Source organism: Mastomys coucha, unplaced genomic scaffold (assembly GCF_008632895.1).
Source record: "Mastomys coucha isolate ucsf_1 unplaced genomic scaffold, UCSF_Mcou_1 pScaffold15, whole genome shotgun sequence".
Taxonomy (NCBI): domain Eukaryota; kingdom Metazoa; phylum Chordata; class Mammalia; order Rodentia; family Muridae; genus Mastomys; species Mastomys coucha.
The window spans coordinates 151,713,701-151,732,766 of record NW_022196897.1 but is presented as its reverse complement, the minus strand read 5'-3'; the positions used below and the strand labels follow the sequence as shown (position 1 = coordinate 151,732,766).

Sequence of the window (19,066 nt, the reverse complement as noted above, 5' to 3'; positions counted from 1 at the left end):
CGCCTCCCCACTGCGGAATCCACGCCATTTGTCCTCAATAATAAATACAGAAAAAGAAGAAATACACAGAAAACAAACGGTTTCAGTCCTGGCTAGAGAGGTTGCCTGCCGAATACCCCATACCCAGGGGGTTGTCACTGTTTTGTTAAAAACAAATATCTGCAGGGAGTAAGAAGACGTTGAAGGCACACTAGCTCCTAGAAGGGATCTCCAGTCTCACTGTCCAGCGGAGTCAGAAAGATCGGGAGAGACTACACAGAGACCGGCTTCCTCACCGTGGAACCTAGTGATGTCTAGTTGCCACTTTTACCTTCCATGCAAGTGGATCACTCAGGCCGTGGTAGTGAGCTGCACTAACACACATTCCCAGGAATCGGTTAGGACGGGGGATGGTGAGCTGTGGTAACAAGCATTCCCGGGTCTCTGTGGCTCATACATAACACACACGGATTTATTTCTCCTGCTTTATGCCCACCAGGGGCTGGCAGGGGCGTCTGTCCATTTGCAGACCCAGTAGACATCTACTAATGGGAGGCCCCCTGGTTTGAACAGTCACAGTAGGAGGCAAGGACTGTCTTGAGGGTCTCATTCTGACCCTTGAATACTCTGATCTGGGGTGACCTGGCCACTTCCACGTTAACCTCATTGCCACCCTGACACATGAAGAGCCAGGAGGGTACTCCCACCCCTGGCGTGTTTGATATGATGGGGTGGGGTGGCATAGGTGGCAACCGCAGCTGCTCTCCAGGCCTAGTTACCATACTGTGGGTATCGAGAGCTGGCACACTCAGGTTTGGTGCCTGTTTGTATAATTAATTAATTTTTTTTTTTTTTTTTTTTGGCATACAACCAGGCCTTGTTTCTGTGTGGTTCAGGCAGAGGTGAGCTACCTCAGAGGCTTTCAAAGCCTGAGATGGTTCCTAGCGGGGCCTTTACAGAAAGGGCTCGCTCATACCTGACTGCAGCGATCCTTCTAGCAAGTGCAGTGCTGGGCCCTGCTATCTTTAGGAGGGAGGCCTCGGCACCTGTTCCTTGTCCCAGAGGACTGTGAGTACTCCCAACACCCGAGTCCTCGGTCACCACCATAGGGAACTCAAACAAAGGACAAGAAGCTACAGAACTCCCGAAGCTCCTGGCTGGTGCTCAGTGAGTGACCCCGGGTACCATGAAGGCTTCAGGAAGTTCATAGCTTCAATCTTCTTTCTTGTTTGTAACAATTTAGTGTGGGACTGACTACTGTCCTTGAAGGGATGATTACAAAATATGCATACATGTACAGGTACACACACACACACACACACACACACACACACACACACACAGGGCCCAGTGCCCCCATTTTGCACACTGACATTCTAGCACTTCCCAACAGGAATGTACATTCTCTTGATCTGTTTTATGCAGGGCAGGTTCCAGAATCTGGATCCCACTGCCTCTTTCGGAGCCCGCCTAGACCCCTGCCTGGCTTTCCCCACATACAGCTCTGCAAGTCTCAGGACTCAGCAGCCCTGGCTGGTCACCTGACACTGAGCCCGAGCAGCTGCAACTTCAGCGAAGCAAATTCCTAGCATCTGGGACTGGAGGACAGGCCCCTCTGCTGGCGCCAAGGTGGGGCTCCCCTCTGGGCTTTTTTTCATCCCTGTGCCTCTCTTGGTCACAGGGGTGTGTCACAAGGCCAGGAGAGCAGCGGGTGTGGGTTCAGATATGCAGCAGTGACCCTGGCTGTGTCTGTGTGTGTGTGTGTGTGTGGGGGGGGGGCGTTGGCAGACCCAGCAGCTGTAGTTCATGGTAGCAGCAGAGGTGTGGCTGGGAAGGCTCTCTGGGTGTCACCGAAGGACACATACACATGTCTACAGACACATGTACACACACACACATGAACCCACATATGCATGAATACACACAGACACAAATGTAGGGGTTACAGGACCAGGCAGCAGGGTGTTGCACCAACCCAAATTTCAACAGAGTAGAAATTTCTGGAACAGAAAAACAGAGACTGTAGGCTTCAGAGGAGGTAAGAAAAAAATAGTTGGTTTGGTTGAAACTGTTACATCAGCGGGAAGCCATGGGTGGGTGGCGGGAGTTATACCAACATTGACAATGCCAGCTTTTGCTGACCAAGCACAGACCTCAGCCCAGGGCCGGGCTCAGCCCCAGCCCGCACAACCTGCACCCAGCCTACAACAGAGGCTGCAGCTGACCAGTTCCCCAGAGAAGACCATCCAGTCTGAGAGCTGGGATCTGCCGAAAGCTGAGTGCCAGCTGGCAACAGGACTGGGGCATCATATCATTTAGCTCTCCCTGCTCAGTACCAAGAAAGCAGACTAGACACCAAGATGGTGCCTCCAACACGTGCACCATCCCCATCTCCAATGGGGAATGACACAGTTAGCAAGACAGCGTGTTTAGGAACAAACAGAATTTTACACCCCACTCCCACATAAGCACACAGAGAAAGTCCTAGGAAGGTTAATACTGATACCACACCATTCCAAATAAGTATCTGAGCAACTCCAGACAGTATGAAAAGCCAGGTGGACCTGGGTGGGCAGAGCCTGGCTGCCTTCCTGGGCACATGACCCACCACACAGGACATGGTGCTCTGAGACGGGGGTCCTCCCTGTGGTTTCTCAGCTTAGAAGCCCTGTCTAGAGGCAGCTGGCCCTGGTTTCCCTTCATGGCCTGAGCTCTTAGCAGTAAATAAAATCGATTTGTTCCAAGGGTTCATTGTGTATCCCATGTCCTGGCTCCAGTCCTGACCATGAGCAATTTCTGAGTGGAGAGGCGGTTTATAGCCTGCTGCCTGCCTGCCTGCCTGCCTGCCTGCCTGCCTGCCTGTCTGTCTGCCTGTCTGTCTGTCTGTCTGTGTCTCTCGACAACTGTTCCCTAGGCTGACATAGGCTATGTTTCCCATTCCTGGCTGCAGTGCTTTATGGATCCTATTGGATTCCCCAGTAGAGGGTTGTCTGCCAGGCCCTGAGCTCCTTGCTTGTTCTGGAAGGGCTCAACACAGCAGAACCTGTGGCTTCCATGGGTCCCTCCCATCCCTCCACTCCCTGATTTACTGAGGGCAGGAAAGGGACTTTTCTGACACCCTTAAACAGATCCTAAGTACAGAACTTAGTCCAGGTTCAGCTCTTATTTCTTTGAAACTTCTGAAATAAAAATACTAACAAGTCGGCTGGATAGACCGATGGCTCAGCTGTTCAGAGTACAAACTGCTCTTGCAGAGGACTGCAGTTGTATTGGCAGCATCCATATCAGGTGATTCACAACTACCTCTAACTCCAGCTCCAGGGAACCCAAAGTCCTCTTCTTCCCTCTTTTGGCACTGCACACACACACACACACACACACACATACACACACACACACACACCACACCACATATAGCACACATATATACCATATGCACACTACACACACCACACATAACACACACTATACATACCACACATACCACACATACATACACAACACGCACTACACACACAACAAATATACCACACACACCACATACTACACACACTATACATACCTCACATACCACACACACAAACAAAATACACACTACACATACAACACACATACCAACCCCTACCCTACACATACACCACACACACACACACACACACACACACATACCTCCCCCACATACACATATACATACACCACACAGACACACACATGCCCAAAACCCCCAAAATCCTAAATGCAAATAAATTGACCTTCCACTGTCCCCTCATCCAACACTGGTCACCGGGTTTCTGAAATACAAACCAAGTCACTTCCTCTGTCTTATACCCTGATGACTTTCTGATCCAGGGGTCAACTAGCTGTCCAGCAGGGTCTGCTAGGCCTGGCCTCAACTACCCTTCTGTCTTCTGGGACCCTGTTCCCTGCTCTCTCAGCCTCTGGACTCCCTGTGATGTGCTGTATCCAGAACTACTTGGGTTCCTCTTCCTCCCAAGTAGTGCTCCCTGGAGCACGCATGCCTCACAGCCAGAAACGTTCCTGCCACTCGCTGGCTTCCCTACGATTGTGCTCCGAACCCTGTATCCTCGGTTTGTATTTTGAGGTTCACCTCTCTAGAGTGACTGCATTTGGTGAGGGAGACTCTAAGGCAGAACACAAGTGTTACAAGAAGGAGGCGTTGGGTGGGACAGGGATAAGAGCCGCTCATGTTTAGTTCAGGGTAACATTTGGCTCTCCACTGCCACCCGCATCCTGGGCTTTTCTGTTCTCAGTACCCAGTATTGGGAGCGATTCCATCACCACCCACAGGGCCAGTGATGACATGATGCCCAGGTGTTAGCATCAGGGCATCCCAAGCCTGTGGCAATGCGCCTCTGTCTCTACTGGCTTGCTGCATAACCAGCAGACCTGCTGTGGTACCGTAAGCCTCAGTCTTAGAATTTACCTTAAGAACCTCTCTAAAGGGCGGTGGTGGCGCACGCCTTTAATCCCAGCACTTGGGAGGCAGAGGCAGGCAGATTTCTGAGTTCGAGGCCAGCCTGGTCTACAGAGTGAGTTCCAGGACAGCCAGGGCTACACAGAGAAACCCTGTCTTGAAAAAAACCAAAAAAAAAAAAAAAAAAAAAGGAGCCTCTCTAAAAAAAAGTCACAAGAGGCATATGGTTTCTGTCCCCCACAGAGTAACGAGACTGTCTCTGGCGCTCTGGTCTTCCACGTGCTGTGGCCTGGCTAGCAAACCTGCCATCTTGGTGAGTCAGGCTGCCACAGTGAGAAACCACAGATGGAGCGGCTTCGTGCTGTAGGCTGGACTTTGGGAAGGCCGAGATCGGGGGTCCAGGAGCCTGGTAAGGATGCTCTGCTGACTACAGACAGTCATCATCGCCACACATCCTCACCTAGCTATTCCAGGGAGGGCATTGTGGTAGGTGAGAGAGCATGACATCTCTTCTTGAAAGAACACCCACTGGTCCCACTCCCACTGCTCCAGCTTGATGGTCTCCTCTTCCTGTAGGTGCACCCCCATTCCCAAGGCCTGTCTTCAGAAATGTCCCCTTAGGGCAAGCCCTTCCACACACTACTGTGGGAGGGCACAGCCCAGTCCACAGCATGTACAAAGACCTGCTCACATCCTTCAGCTGGCTAAGAGCTGGCTTTTCTACTTCCCTTAAAAGTTGGGTGTGCTTGTGCTTGGGGGATGGCACAGTGGGGAAAGTGACTGCTACATGAGGACCTGGGTTCAGATCCTGGAACCCACAGGGATAGGAGGCATAGACAAGAGCTTCCAATCATGGCCTAGGTCCATTATACACAGTGGTTAATAACAACAAAGTGTGTCTCCAATAAGGTGAAGGATAGGGCTAAGATTAGAGATTAGTCATGGACTTCCACATGCATGCTATGACGTGACACAAAGACATGTTCACAAAAGATGAAGAAGAAAAGGAGGTGGAGGAGGGAGAAGAGGAGGAGGAGAAGAGAGAGGAGGAGGAAGAAGAGGAGGAAGAAGAGGAAGAGGAAGAAGAGGAGGAAGAAGAGGAAGAAGAGGAGGAATAGGAGAAGGGAGAGGAAGAGGAGGAAGAGGAGGAAGAAGAGGAAGAGGAAGAAGAGGAGGAAGAAGAGGAAGAGGAACAGGAGGAGGAGGAAGGAGAGGAGGAGGAGGAGGAGGAAGTGGTGGCAGCAGCAGCTGGGTTTGGTGCTACAGGATTATAATTCTAGCTGTTTGGGAGGCTGAGGCAGGAGGATCATGAATTTAAGGCCTTTAAATGACATCTCGTTTCTAAATAAAAAATTATTTTTAATAAAGGGTTGCAGGAAGAACTCGGTGGCTGAGCCCATGCTTAGATACACAAGGCCTTGGGTTCAGTTCTCTGTGCCATGACAAAAATCCACCTTTCTCAGAGTTGGCTTGCCTAAGTAGCAATGCTGACACCATAATTCATCAAGATTAAACAGGGATGAAAAACCATGTCACCCTGGCCACATCTCAAGTGCACGGCAGCCCCATGGCTAGTGACCACTGTTCCCCAGGCAAACCCATCATCCCTCCTCTGTCTGACCCCTCCTTCACCTGGTGGCTTTGGGGGATTGCCACCAATGAAATTCTGTATATTATCAGAGAGAACCCTGCCCCTTGATCCCCATGTGTCCTAAAAGTGGAAGATACTAGCTAGGTACAGGACAGAGAGCTGGCCAACCTGTGAAGGTGACCACCAGGGGGAAGTGGGGCTGGGGCCAGAGAGACATGTGTTGGAACCTCAGAGCTTTGTGGTGTGCAGAGCTGCTGATTCACACCCGGAAACCTGACTTTGGGCCAGCAGAACTCAGCTGCCAAGCCTGGCTCCTGACCTGCCTAACCAGGGTAGATCAGGTTGACTTCACCTGCTCAGAACTGGCTGGACCAAGGCAGTTATATACACTGCCACCACCAAGGTGAAACAGAACCTGGTCCACTTGGCTAGGATAGGGGAAACCAGACCCAGCCCTGGCTTATGACCACCTTTAAGGTCCCAGAACAGGCTTTTCCATCTGCCTGCACTGCACCTGCCTGCACTGTATCTGTCCTCACTGCACCTGTCTCCATTGCATCTGTTCTCACTGCACCTGCCCACACTACACCTGTCCACATTGCATCTGTCCCCACTGCACCTGCTCACACTGCACTTGCCCACACTGCAACTGTCTACACTTCATCTGTCCCATTGCACCTGCCCTCACTGCATCTGTCTACACTGCACCTGTCCACACTGCACCTGTCCACATTGCATCTATCCCCATTGTACCTGCCCTCACTGCACCTGTCTACACTGCACCTGTCCCTACTGCACCTGCCCACACTGCACCTGTCCACATTGTATCTGTCCCCACTGCACCCATCTACACTTCACCTGTCCACACTGCACCTATCCACATTGTATCTGTTCCCACTGCACCTGTCCACACTGCACCCATCTATACTTCACCTGTCCACACTGTACCTGTCCACATTGCATCTGTCCCCACTGCACCTGCCCACAGTGCACCTGCCACACTGCACCTGCCACACTGTACCTGCCCACACTGCATCTGTCTCCACTGCATCTGTCTCCACTGCACCTGTCCACACTGCACCTGTCTACACTTCACCTGTCCCCACTGCACCTGTCTACACTGCACCTGTCCATATTGCATCTATCCACACTGCACTTGCCCACATTGCATCTGTCCCCACTGCACCTGTCCACATTGCATCTATCCACACTACACCTGTCTACACTTCATCTGTCCCCACTGCACCTGCCTACACTTCACCTGTCCACACTGCACCTGCCTGCACTAAACCTGTCCACACTGCACCTGTCTACACTTCATCTGTCCACACTGCACCTGCCTTCACTGAACCTGTCCACACTGCACCCTGGTTACCATTTGGCTTGTGTCTGGCTTCTTTCATTTCCAAAGGTCTTGTGGTTCTTCAGAAAATATGGACCCAGATTGCAAGATGGGACAGGAAGGCCACCCTGGTGCACCCCTGTCTAACTTCCCAAGAGCTTTTCAAGACATCACTAAAACTAGCCGCCAACAGGGAACAAAACAAGGGCAGCCTGTACTCAGACATGGCTGCTGGGCTGGGGACATGGCCCAGTCAGGTAGGCAATTTCTTGCAAGTGTGAAGGCCTGAGTTGGATCCCAGCACCAACCAAAAAAGGCTGAGAGTTTGCTTGTAATGGTAGCACTGGAAGTGGAGACAGGGGGATCTGTGGGGCCCACTGGCCAGCTAGACTGTCCAAACTGTCAAGTTTCACATTCACCGAAAGACTCTGTCCCAAGAAGCAAGGCACAGAGCAAGAGAGGAAGGCGCTCAAGGGTTATGTCTGGTATCTACACAGGCCCACATGTGTACAAGCCCCTTGCCCTCCAACGTGCACATACACATCAAGTGTACACACACACACACACACACACACACACACACACACACACACTGGTGCAATCATTTTGATTGATAGGACAGTGGTGAGTGTGCATTGTGACAACAAGGTCAAGAAGAGGCTCAAAGGTTGGCAAGAATAAGGTTCCTTAAAACACCGAGTGAGGCCAGACAAGGGAGAGGAAGGCCCAGACTGCATAGAACACACCCATGCCTGTGAAGCTGGCAGCATTCACGATGAGAAGAATGACAAATGCCACTTCCTAGTGCTCATGACTGATGTGCAGAGGGCATGTCTCTTTCTGGCTGGCAGAATTTGAAAACACCACTTGTTGGGCATCGGGCAATCAGGGCAGTGATCCCAGTTAGACCTGAAACAAGTGGCAAATACACGGTGCCCTCCTTCTGATGGGCACCAGGGTGGAGCTATGCCAGCAGGAAGCATTGTGGCTTGGTTGTATAGGGTGGAAGGCCAGCACGTAAGGGCTGGGCTGAGAGCTTGGAGGTTGCTGCAGATATCTCTCCCCAGCAGCTACGTTTAGGGGAGGCCCATGGGTGTGAGGAAACTACCCAGGTGCAGAGGAAGAGACAGCTTTCAAAGTAGAACTCCTGATTCCCCCACCAGAGAGAGTGCTACCATTCACAGGCATTGGGTAGAATGTTCTGGAAGGCTGGCCTCAGTGGAGCAAAAAATGCTGGTCTCAAACTTGCTACACAGCTCAAGCTGACCTTGAACTTCTGGTCCTCCTGCCTCCATCTCCCAAGCGCTAGGATCGCAAGTGTGAGGCACCATGGCCAGGTGATGTCAAGCTAAGGATGGAGCCCAGGGATTCTTACATCTTAGCCAAGCATGCCTCACTCACACCATCTCCTTCTTTTGAGTCAAGGTCTCTCCTGGAGAGAGAACTGGAGCTCACTATGTAGGCTAGGCTGGCTGGCCAGGGAACCCCAGAGATCACTTGGCACTGCTTCCTCGGCTGCTGCATTTTAACGTGGGTTTTGTGGGGGATCAAACTCAGGTCCTCTTGCATGTGAGGAGATCACTTTATCAATGGAGCCATCTCCCCAGCCCAGGAAGAATTCTCGGAAGAAGTACTAGATGAAAACTATGAACCCATAGACCGAGAAAACACAGTGGACATTGGGGCACAGAGTCAAGAAGGGAGCTGTGCACATGAGCACACAGCAAGCCTGCAATGCAGAGAGAAGCCAGTGTAAAGCAAATCTATCTCCCAGAGGATGCAGTTCCTTATGCCCGCTGTCAAGGTAATGGGTCTAACAGACTGTTTATAGCGATGCTTATGTCTGCATAAGAGTTTCTGTGTGGGTTCTCAGGCACGCTACAAGAGGCATGAGGTATGGATACTGAGTGGGTATAGGGCCAGGGTGGGAGAAAATGTCTATAGACCTTTGAATATTTAACCTCCCAAAATTAATGTGAAAGAAAGACTTCTCCTGGATCTTTTAGTCCTGTGATTACTAAAAGGATCTACTAGAGGAAGGTTTCTTTCTTTTTTTCGTCTTATACCAGGAATTGAACCTAGGACCTCATGTGTGATGGTCAAGCAATCTAACCCTGAGCCACAGCCCTCAGAGGTACAGGGTGTGTTTCTGGGGTGCTATAAACATTTGTGGAGGTTTCACAGATATGTAAATGTACTGGACTAAACACTATCGAAGGGTAAAGCTTACAATGAATGAATTATATTTCAGCAAGCAATAAATGAGTTAAAACATATAAACCCGATAAGACCAAAGACTAGGGGCTGGAGAGATGGCTCAGTGGTTAAGAGCACTGACTGCTCTTCCAGAGGTCCTGAGTTCAATTCCCAGCAACCACATGGTGGCTCACAACCATCTGTAATGGGATCCAATGCCTTTTTCTGGTGTGTCTGAAGACAGTGACAGTGTACTTATATCATAAAATAAATAAATCTTAAAATAAAAAAACAACAAAGACTACATTTGGTTACAACCCAGTCAGAATGGCCGCCATCAAGGAGAGCACATGGCTGTAAATGGGAGAGGAGGAACCAGGAGGTGAAGGGGAGACACTGGCTCACTCAATGCCTGCCACACTGCTGCAATGTCTGCTTATCAATCTGCAGAGTGGGGGGATGGTCCTATTTCTGCCCTGTGTACTTTTATGAAATCATAGATTTTAGTAAGGAGTCCCAGCTTCCCGTGATAGGATGAGGCTGGGAAATGTGGCCTCACTGACATCCTCAGGCCCTGCTCAGCCATTTCAGCCTGCCCCTTATACCTTTCTCTCTCCACAGATTTAAGTTCCATAACTGAAATACGTAAGACATTTGAGAGTTTGTCCCTTCTCTGGAGCAACTCAGGGCAGGCCCAATGGGCCCGCATGTGAGCCCCATGTGTTTGTGTTTGAAAATGAAGAGGCCTGGCCTCCCGTCAGCCATCAGGGTCAGACTCAGAGCAAGCTAGCAGGAAGTCCAGTCCCAGCCACACATGAGGACCGTAAGAAAATAGCATGTGACATTCCCATGGAATGAGCAGGAAATGAGCAGGAAAGGCATTTGAATTGTGAAGGGCTCCTGGAGATTGAGGTGGGGTGGGGTCCAAGCCCGAGTCTCTTCTTTCCAGCTGAGAGTCACTTTCTAAATGGGGCAGGGTGCTGTGGGCTATGTACCTCGGCTGGAGAATGTCGGGCCATGATAGCATTGATCGGGTCACATGACTTTGCTGGAGTTATCCAACTGTCATACAGTGCCCTGGGTTCTCTCTGCCTAATGTGTGTGTGTGTGTGTGTGTGTGTGTGTGACAATGCCTTTGTCATAGGGCAGATATGTCTAATCACACACACACACACACACACACACACACACACACACACACACACACCCCATCATGACACTCTGATTTTCTCCGCAGTCTTGGTCATGATCCGTAACTGTTCCCCGTGTCTATTACTGTCTAGCACTCCCCTGATCACTGCTGGTTCCCTTGGTCACTGCTGCCTCCTCACACCCTGCCAGGCTCAAAGTTAGCACCTCCAGAGGGTAAGTCGCATGATACACAGCTGGAGTGAGGATGGACAGTGTCCCCTGTTCAGCCCTGTCACCAAAGCCCAAGTCAGCAAGCGTGGCTTCTATCTGAGAAGCTAAGGATTGGCCCCAACACAAGCTCAAGTTCACAGACTAGAGAGTTTTTATTGCCGAGAATGGTCGCCTTCCTCCTGGGCTTTCAGAGATGGATCCAGAAGCTGTCACCCTCCAGGGGGACTCAGAAAGGTCACTGGCTGGATGTCAGGGGCAGTATCAGAAGCAGAGGAGAAAGGAGATGTAGTCAAGGCCAAGGGTTTGGGGTGGAGGCTGAGGGATGGGACACCACCCCAAGGGAATGCTAGTTACCACTGAACTTGAGGTATGATCTAAAGTTCTTGTCCTGACACTGGCCAAACTGGTCATTCCCTTGACCCCTCAGTTTTTTCTTCTGTGAAGTGGGTACAATTACTGCCTCAATTCTTCAGAGAGTGGTAATGGTTGTGTGGCACCCTGACTGGGCAACCACTGGGTTCTGAGACAAGGCTCCTGGTGGGATCATCTTCCTGCCTGTGACCCCTCACCACCCACTTTCTCCACAGACTCTGAAGGTATTTGTATAGCTCTCAATGAAAGAAACAAAACACAGGAGACAAAGTGGCCACACTTCCCACACGCTCACCCTTGAGCCTTCCCAGTCAGCATTCTGTTTTTCTTGGTGCTATTTTCCAGCCCCAGACAGTTTATAGGGAAAGCAGCAAGGTGAGAGGTTCCCAGAGCCACTGCCACGATCCCCTGCTCTAGCGCATCAAGCAAAGTAGGAGTCCTGGGAGGGGGAAGTGAGTCCCGGGGAACCTAGCAGATCCATTCCCAGTCACGTGGTGGTTATAGGAGCATCCATGACCAGAACCAGAGTCTGTTTTCCTGTGTACCTATTATTCTCTGCATGAACATTCGGAGTCTTTTGTCTTGTTTTGTTTTGTTTTTGTTTGTTTGTTTTTTTCAAGACAGGGTTTCTCTGTATAGCCCTGGCTGTCCTGGAACTCACTCTGTAGACCAGGCTGCCCTCGAACTCAGAAATCCACCTGCCTCTGTCTCCCAAGTGCTGGGATTAAAGGCCTGCGCCACCACCATCTGGCGAAGTTCTGAGTCTTATCAGTGAACTTACTTGACCAGTCACCCTTAGAACGCAAGTCAACATGGCTGCATGGACCTCAGGTTCCTACGCTTCCTGAGGATCCCTTCTCAGGGACTCACTCAGTCTGTCCTGTGTCACCGTCTCTGTTCTGTCCCTTAAGCCCAATGACATATTTTTGCCACATGCCATTTGTATAGCCCATTCCCTCTGCTTCAGATGGTCTTCCTGGGTGTGCACCTAGCTAGCACCACCCCGCCCTTGCCTTTGTCCAGTGTCACGCTCTCCCCTGGCCTCTCAGCTGTTTGTCAGCTGTGTGCCAATGCCATGCTGCTTCATTGTGCTCAGCTTTTGGCAGACTACCTGGTTATCTACAGGGCCATGGGATTTCCCCCCAGGGCAAAACTCGAATTTTGTCCATTACTTAATATGGAGCTTGGCTAACAGTAAGCACTCTGGAAGTCTGCGGAGTGGGTGAATGGATGGACCAACATCTACTCCGGGGGTGTCCCAGACAGTGGCAGGGAGGGCTGAGCACCACACTCACTGTGCACAGGGTAGGTGTACGGGCTCTGTCCAGCAGGCGCGGTGCTGAAGCTCGGTCCATAGCTCAGGAATCCGCTCTGGCTGGGGGAATGATTCAAACTGTCTTCTGTCTTGATGCCTAGGAAGGAAGCAGAAGCAACAAAATTACGTAGTTAGAAGCCTTCCCTGCCATCCGCAGAAGAGCCACTGAGTCAAGACAGCGTTCTCATCAGCTTCTAAAACAGAAAGCACTCGAGTGCTAAAGTCAGCTTGTATACAAGCGCTCTCTCTCTCTCTCTCTCTCTCTCTCTCCCCTCTCTCTGTATGTGTGTAAGAGAGAGAGTCTCATGCCGCTCTCTCAGTGTCCGTCCGTCCATCCGTCCGTCCATCCGTCCGTCCGTCTGTCTGTCTGTGTGACAGGCTCTCATGCATCCAAGGCTTCTCCTTATATTCACCACATAGCAGGGATTATCTAGAACTTCTGATCCTCCTTCCTTCACCTCCCAAGTGCCATGCCTGGTTTGTGCGATGCTGGGATGGACCCTAGGATGCTGTGTACGCTGGACAAGCCCTCTGCCAACTGAGCCCCGACCACTGGGGATTACCAGTGTGTCTCCCACGTCCAGCTCTCCCACACATCCGCATACATAGAAGTGTCATGGAAACGGGGACTCTGCTGCCAGCTGCCCCTTCTCCGAGTATCTTCCCTTCTTTTTTTTTTTTTTTGGTTTTTCGAGACAGGGTTTCTCTGTGTAGCCCTGGCTGTCCTGGAACTCACTCTGTAGACCAGGCTGGCCTCGAACTCAGAAATCCACCTGCCTCTGCCTCCCAAGTGCTGGGATTAAAGGCGTGCGCCACCACCGCCCGGCGTATCTTCCCTTCTTTACATTAGATTTGCTTGCTCCTCCGAATGAGTTGAGCCTGGCCCCTGGTTGTGCAGGGACATGTGGCTCACAGTTGCCAACTAGAGCATTCTATCTCTCCTGCTCTGGAGTCTGGGTCAGGAACAGGATGGAGCCTAGTCAGAGGGAGCCCAGGGAAGTGTTCTGGGCAGGAATGTCTCTCTGTTTGTGGGCCTTGCAGCTTAGAAGTGCTTAGGGTTAGACCTGCCACTGCAGTGGGAGGAGTTGTGGACATTGAAGCCCACACACACGGAAACAGCACATTTCTCATATCACTTGAGTACCTGAAGCCAGTGACATAACACTTTTCCACTCTGAGGTGCTGAGGTCCCCCCCACCTCCAATGTCTCCCACTGTACCTGACCTCAAGAGAGCTGTCCCTCCCTATACATAACCTATGCTCTATGGCCTCCTCAGCAATCTCATCCCACCTTCCACCCTTGTGCTAAGCATTGTCACATGACCCAGGTTAGTGCCCAGGACCAACACGTGCTCCTTTGCAAAGTGCTGGGAGTGGGAACTCTCTGACTTTCAAAGGCCAGAGTTGACAAGTACGGTCTGTGTCACCACATGGAGGCCACTCTGTAGGAGCAGAGGCCACTCAGAAGAAAGCACACAGAGACGAATCAAGCTTCCCACAGGCTCACTGTAGAAGGTGTGTGTCTATGTGCACACGTGGCAGTTATAAGCGAGTTATTCCCCTTCTACCCTTGATGGCTGCCAGGGATCAAACCCTGATTGTCAGGCTGTACATCGAGCCCGAGACATGGCATCAGACTCCCACGATGGCATGGGAGCACCTGTTTCCAGCCATACCTGATGCCAGCTGCATCCCCAGATGTGACAGGACATGGGTTAGGGCTCTGAGTCTTGAGATTGAAAGAGGCCTCCTGACACAGTCTGGGAGAATCATGCTTCAGCCATGCCCTCTCCCCTTTACTCCCATGCCAAAATTAATCCAGCTACATGCATCATCTTGCACTGAGGCATGAAGGTACCACAATGTTGGGGCTGCCAGGGGGGTGGAAGGAAGGGTTCGCTTGGTACTCACTGTACGGGGGGATTCCATAGGCTTGTGCCGGAGGTGGGTACGCTGTATAGGTTGGTGCCTGCTGGATGCCTGCGCTGTACTGTGTCTGGCCATAGGCTGCCATGGCTGCCGAGGACTGACCAGGAGGGACACGTGGGTGAGACCTGGGGAAAGGAGAGATGGTTAAGTCTCCTAGTCCAGCCCAGCATCTCTTCCCCTGACCCTGCGATCGCTGCCATTTTCCCTTAGGCATTCCGCTTTCCAGAGCAAATGCATCATTCACACACTTCACATTTCATCTTGTTCTTGTTTTCCCTGAGAACTAAGAAGATGTTTTTGCCATCTCCAGTGCAGCCAGACTCTACTGTGGGCCAGGGCTCCATCTAACAAGATGTGGGCAGGTGTGTTATACACCACGGCCTGTGGCCAGCCCTCCTTTCCCTCTCTTTGGGCAGCAATGGAGAAGTCATCGAAGAAGCAAAGCTACAGCCCAGAGATGCTGGATTCCTGTGTTAGCCAGCATAGGGAAGCCACATTCGATTTCACATGGGAAACATAAACCCTTTGTTGTGGAATCTGCAGGTTTGTCCATTACTGTGGCCAGCCTGATTATCCATCTTTGCATATACACCTGTGTGGAGGTATGCACCTATGCCTGAACACACATGAAGGTGGCAGGCTGACACCCAGAATCTTCCGTTGTCGCTTCCGTTGTCCCTAAGTTTTTGGGATTTAGTTTTGAGTGTCTCTCCTAAACTCAGAGCTCTCCTGTTTGGCTGGTCAGGCTGGAGAGGCAGAGGCCTACTCACAGGCCAGCCAGCCTAGCTCAGTCTGTGCTCTCAGCTCAATGAGACATTCTGTCTCGGAAAAATAAGGGGGAGAGTGACTGAGAGAGACAGCTAATGTTGATCTCTGGCCTCCACACCAATGTGCCTGCATTCACACATGCACACACTCACATGAACACATACACACGCACACCCACACCCCACACATCCCTCACGCCTTATAACCTTACCTCACACACACACCCTACCCCTCCACCCCTCTCTGTCTCTGTCTCTCTGTCTGTCTGTCTGTCTGTCTGTCTGTCTCTCTCTCTCTCTCTCTCTCTCTCTCTCTCACACACACACACACACACACACACACACACACCTCACTGTTCCACACACCACACACCATACATCCTTACATATAACACACACATACACCTTACCCCCTCCACCCTTCTCTCTGTGTCTCTGTCTCTGTCTCTCTCTCTCTCTCTCTCACACACACACACACACACACACCTCACTGTTCCACACACCACACACCATACATCCTTACACATAACACACACACACACACACACACACACACACACACACACACACCTCTAGAGAAAGGAAGTAGCACTCTGCAACCTAAGGTAATAGCCCAGGAGGCTTTACTGGGCCAGCCGCTGCCAGTGCTACAATGTCTTCCTGAGAGAGAAGCAGCCTAGGCCAATGCCCTCACCAGGGCTCCTCTGTGGCACCCAGAGAGGAGATTTCTGGAAGCCTGGGAGGGCAGCATCTGGCCAGGTCTAGCCCGAGGGTTCTCTGTCTCCTCACTAGACTGGGAGCCCTTCTGAGACAGAGCTATGCCCTCTCCTCTCTCTCTTCCAGCTCATATGGGCTTTGGGACTGGGGAGTTTCAGGTGAGCGTTGGAGCCAAAGAAAGGACCAAGGGACAGATGGAGTAAGTGGGAGCAGGGTGATGGTGTGGAGAGGGAGACAGAAGGAAGAGAAGAAGGAGGGGAGACAGAGGCAGGGAAGGAGGAAGGGAAGGAGGAAGGGAAGGAGGAGGAGGAGTCTAGACAGGAAAAGGAAAGAATAGAAAAAGAGCAAACTCCAGAAAGAGGAAAAGAGCAGATGAAGAACACAGAAAGAGACCATTCCAAGCAACACATCTGTACTTTGTGGGACCAGTCACTCAATGGTCCCCTTTCCTAGATAGGCAAACTGAGGTTCAGGCACTCAGCCTATTTGTGCCAGGCTGTCTAGCTGTGACTATGCTGGCATTCCAATTTGGTAAATCAGTTCCAGAGCACCCCCACCCCCACCCCAGCCTCCACCTTCTGAAGAAGTAGTAAGATGAAAAGGGGGTGTGGCCAGAGTACTCACTTCGCAAAGAGCTGAGGCACACTCAGAGCGGCCGATTTGGCAATGCCTGGAAGAGAAAGAGACACAGGAAGGTTTAGCTACTGAGGCTGTGATCAGCATAAACTGTGGCTCCGGACAGAGGCTGGAAGGGAGTTGTTGTTGGCGACCTTCTCCACCACAGAAGTTTCTCGGAGGTAGGGCACTGAGATGCTCTCCTTTTCATGGGTTTTGTGTACAGCTACTCTGCAGGTACTGCAGGAAGGCAGGCACAGAAAACACACAGAGCATCTAGGAACCTCAGGTGGGATCCACACTCTGCATGATGCACAGATGGGGAGACAGAGGCCACAGAGGCAGAAAGTATATGCCAGGGAGGTCACGTGATCATAGGAGGCAACCAAGAGCTTCAGGCTGAAGGTACAGGCTAGCTCCAACCACACAACTTTTCCTGGTCCTCTCCCTCCATCTCCCCTTCTTCTTTCTCCCTCTCCCTCCCCTCTTCCTTTCTCTTCCTCTTCTTCCTTCTCTGTCTCTTCTTTCTCTTCCTCTCCTCCTCCTACTTTTCCTCCCCTTCCCACACCCTGCCCCTCCCCCTTTCTCCCTTACCCCTCTCGCTCCCCTTCTTTTTGTTCAGATACAAGTGTGTACACTTACAGAGACCAGAGGACAACCTCGTGTCATTTCTCAGATTTGGAGATTTGGTTTTTGAGATGGGTTTCCCATTGGCCTGGTTTGTGCCAGTATCCCAAGAGTTCTTCCTGTTTCCAACGTGTCCAGTGCTGGGATTACAAATGCAGCAGACACCATGCCCAGGATTTTTACATAGACTCTGGGGGTTAAATTCAGGTCCTCACCCTTATGCAGTAAGCACTTGACAGCCTGAGCCATGTCCCCAGCACAGACATCAGCTGGTGACGTCACCTTCCTATTCCTCCTTCTCCAATTCTAATTGGTCAGGTTCACCCAAGGAACCCACTTCTTCTCACCCCTGAGATCCAGCACAAATGTCCTATATTCCTGGACACCTGGTGTTCTGCTACCATGGGTGACAATGGAAGGTGACAGGCTTAGCTGGGAAAGCTTTTTCTATGGTATAATTGATCTGGGTGGTTCTCAGGAGGGGGGCGTATTTTTGTGCTTCATCATTCCAAACAATACTATTCCATGTCCTCAAACAGCCCCGATGAATTCTAGACCCATTCATCCTCTTACTCTTCAAGTCTGGTGACTCTGAGCCTCTCCAATTCCCTCACCTCAGTCTGGAACCCAGCAGCCTCTTCCACTTCCCGACTCAGAAACTTCTTCCACATGCACGTGTGAGATGACATCTCTTACCCAGCATTCCCTGTGTACCAAGCTTCCTGCTAATCACTTTCTTCGCACTGATGATTTAATCCCCAAGTAGAGAGCCCGAGGCTGGAGAGTGAATAAGCGAGAAGCGAGAGCCTAGATATGAACCCAGGTGGCCCAGCCCTGCAGTCTGTCTCATCCATGGCACTACAAGCCAAGTGACAGCCACCAGCGGAACTGCAGTGGCCAGGCCTAGTGGTAATGGCTTAGACATGGGATCTCATTTAATTCTTGCTATAGGATCATGAGGCAGACAAAGCCTTCTTCTTTCTACCCTCTGTCCAGAAGCTCTATAATGGAGTGCATCCGAACCTGAAACCGAGGGTTACGTGAGCCTGATCATGCAAGTCAAGCCCGCCTCACCCCCAACTCCGCTGAGTCTCCTTGACCTTCATGTAGAGTCACAACTGAGCCCAGATACATAGAACTGTCTGCATGACTACACAGAGTGTCAGCACGCACTGATCATAGTAGTAAGAAAGACCCAAGTTCAGCTTGACTCTACCTGTGGATGTGAGGATGTGTGTGTGTGTGTGGTGTTCATACACACGCATTGAGTTATGGCAGAAGATATACCTTTTACACACCACACTTAAAAACCAAAAAGGTTAGAGCAGCATTGGTTTGGTGTCAAGGAGAGCCCTGGCACTCACTTGGTGCCTCCTGACACTTCCCTTGCTCCTGAGGCCTTGTCTCAGGCGGGCCCCACATGGCCCCCTTTCTTCTCTCCTAGGACCAAGAGCTGTTCGTGTCTGAAGCAGTCAGCCTCACTGGTGGCAAAAGCTCAGGTGTGTAGAGAAAATTCAGAAGTCACTGAATTAAACACTTTTAATGCTTTCCCTAATAAATATGCAAATGCTCACTAAAACGGAACCCACGGAAAGATTCCTATGGGCTCCCCCTTAGCTTGCCGTTCCAGGCATTTGAAGTATCTTTCCTTCTGGTTGTCATGGAATGACTGGCATGATGGCATCGGTCAGGTTCCCTTGCCTCCACCCGGTTCCTGAATCCTTCAGCCACCTGCCTCTGCCCTCCCCACGTACCCAGGCCTCCCCCTCTCCCGCTCTTCACACTTGGGTCCCCACCCAGCCACCTGCCTCTGCCCTCC

General features: G+C 51.2%; 1 protein-coding gene across 1 annotated transcript in view; it reads right to left on the bottom strand.

Annotated features, from left to right (window-relative positions):
* The window catches only part of Eya2 (EYA transcriptional coactivator and phosphatase 2), a 169,089-nt gene that overhangs the window by 72,819 nt on the left and 77,204 nt on the right, over window positions 1-19,066 (bottom strand). The window contains exons 3-5 of the mRNA XM_031372772.1: window positions 16,630-16,675; window positions 14,504-14,646; window positions 12,573-12,689 (exon numbers count right to left, since the gene is read on the bottom strand). Of these exons, the coding sequence (XP_031228632.1) occupies window positions 12,573-12,689; window positions 14,504-14,646; window positions 16,630-16,675 (306 nt within the window). The remainder of the gene's footprint in view (window positions 1-12,572; window positions 12,690-14,503; window positions 14,647-16,629; window positions 16,676-19,066) is intronic.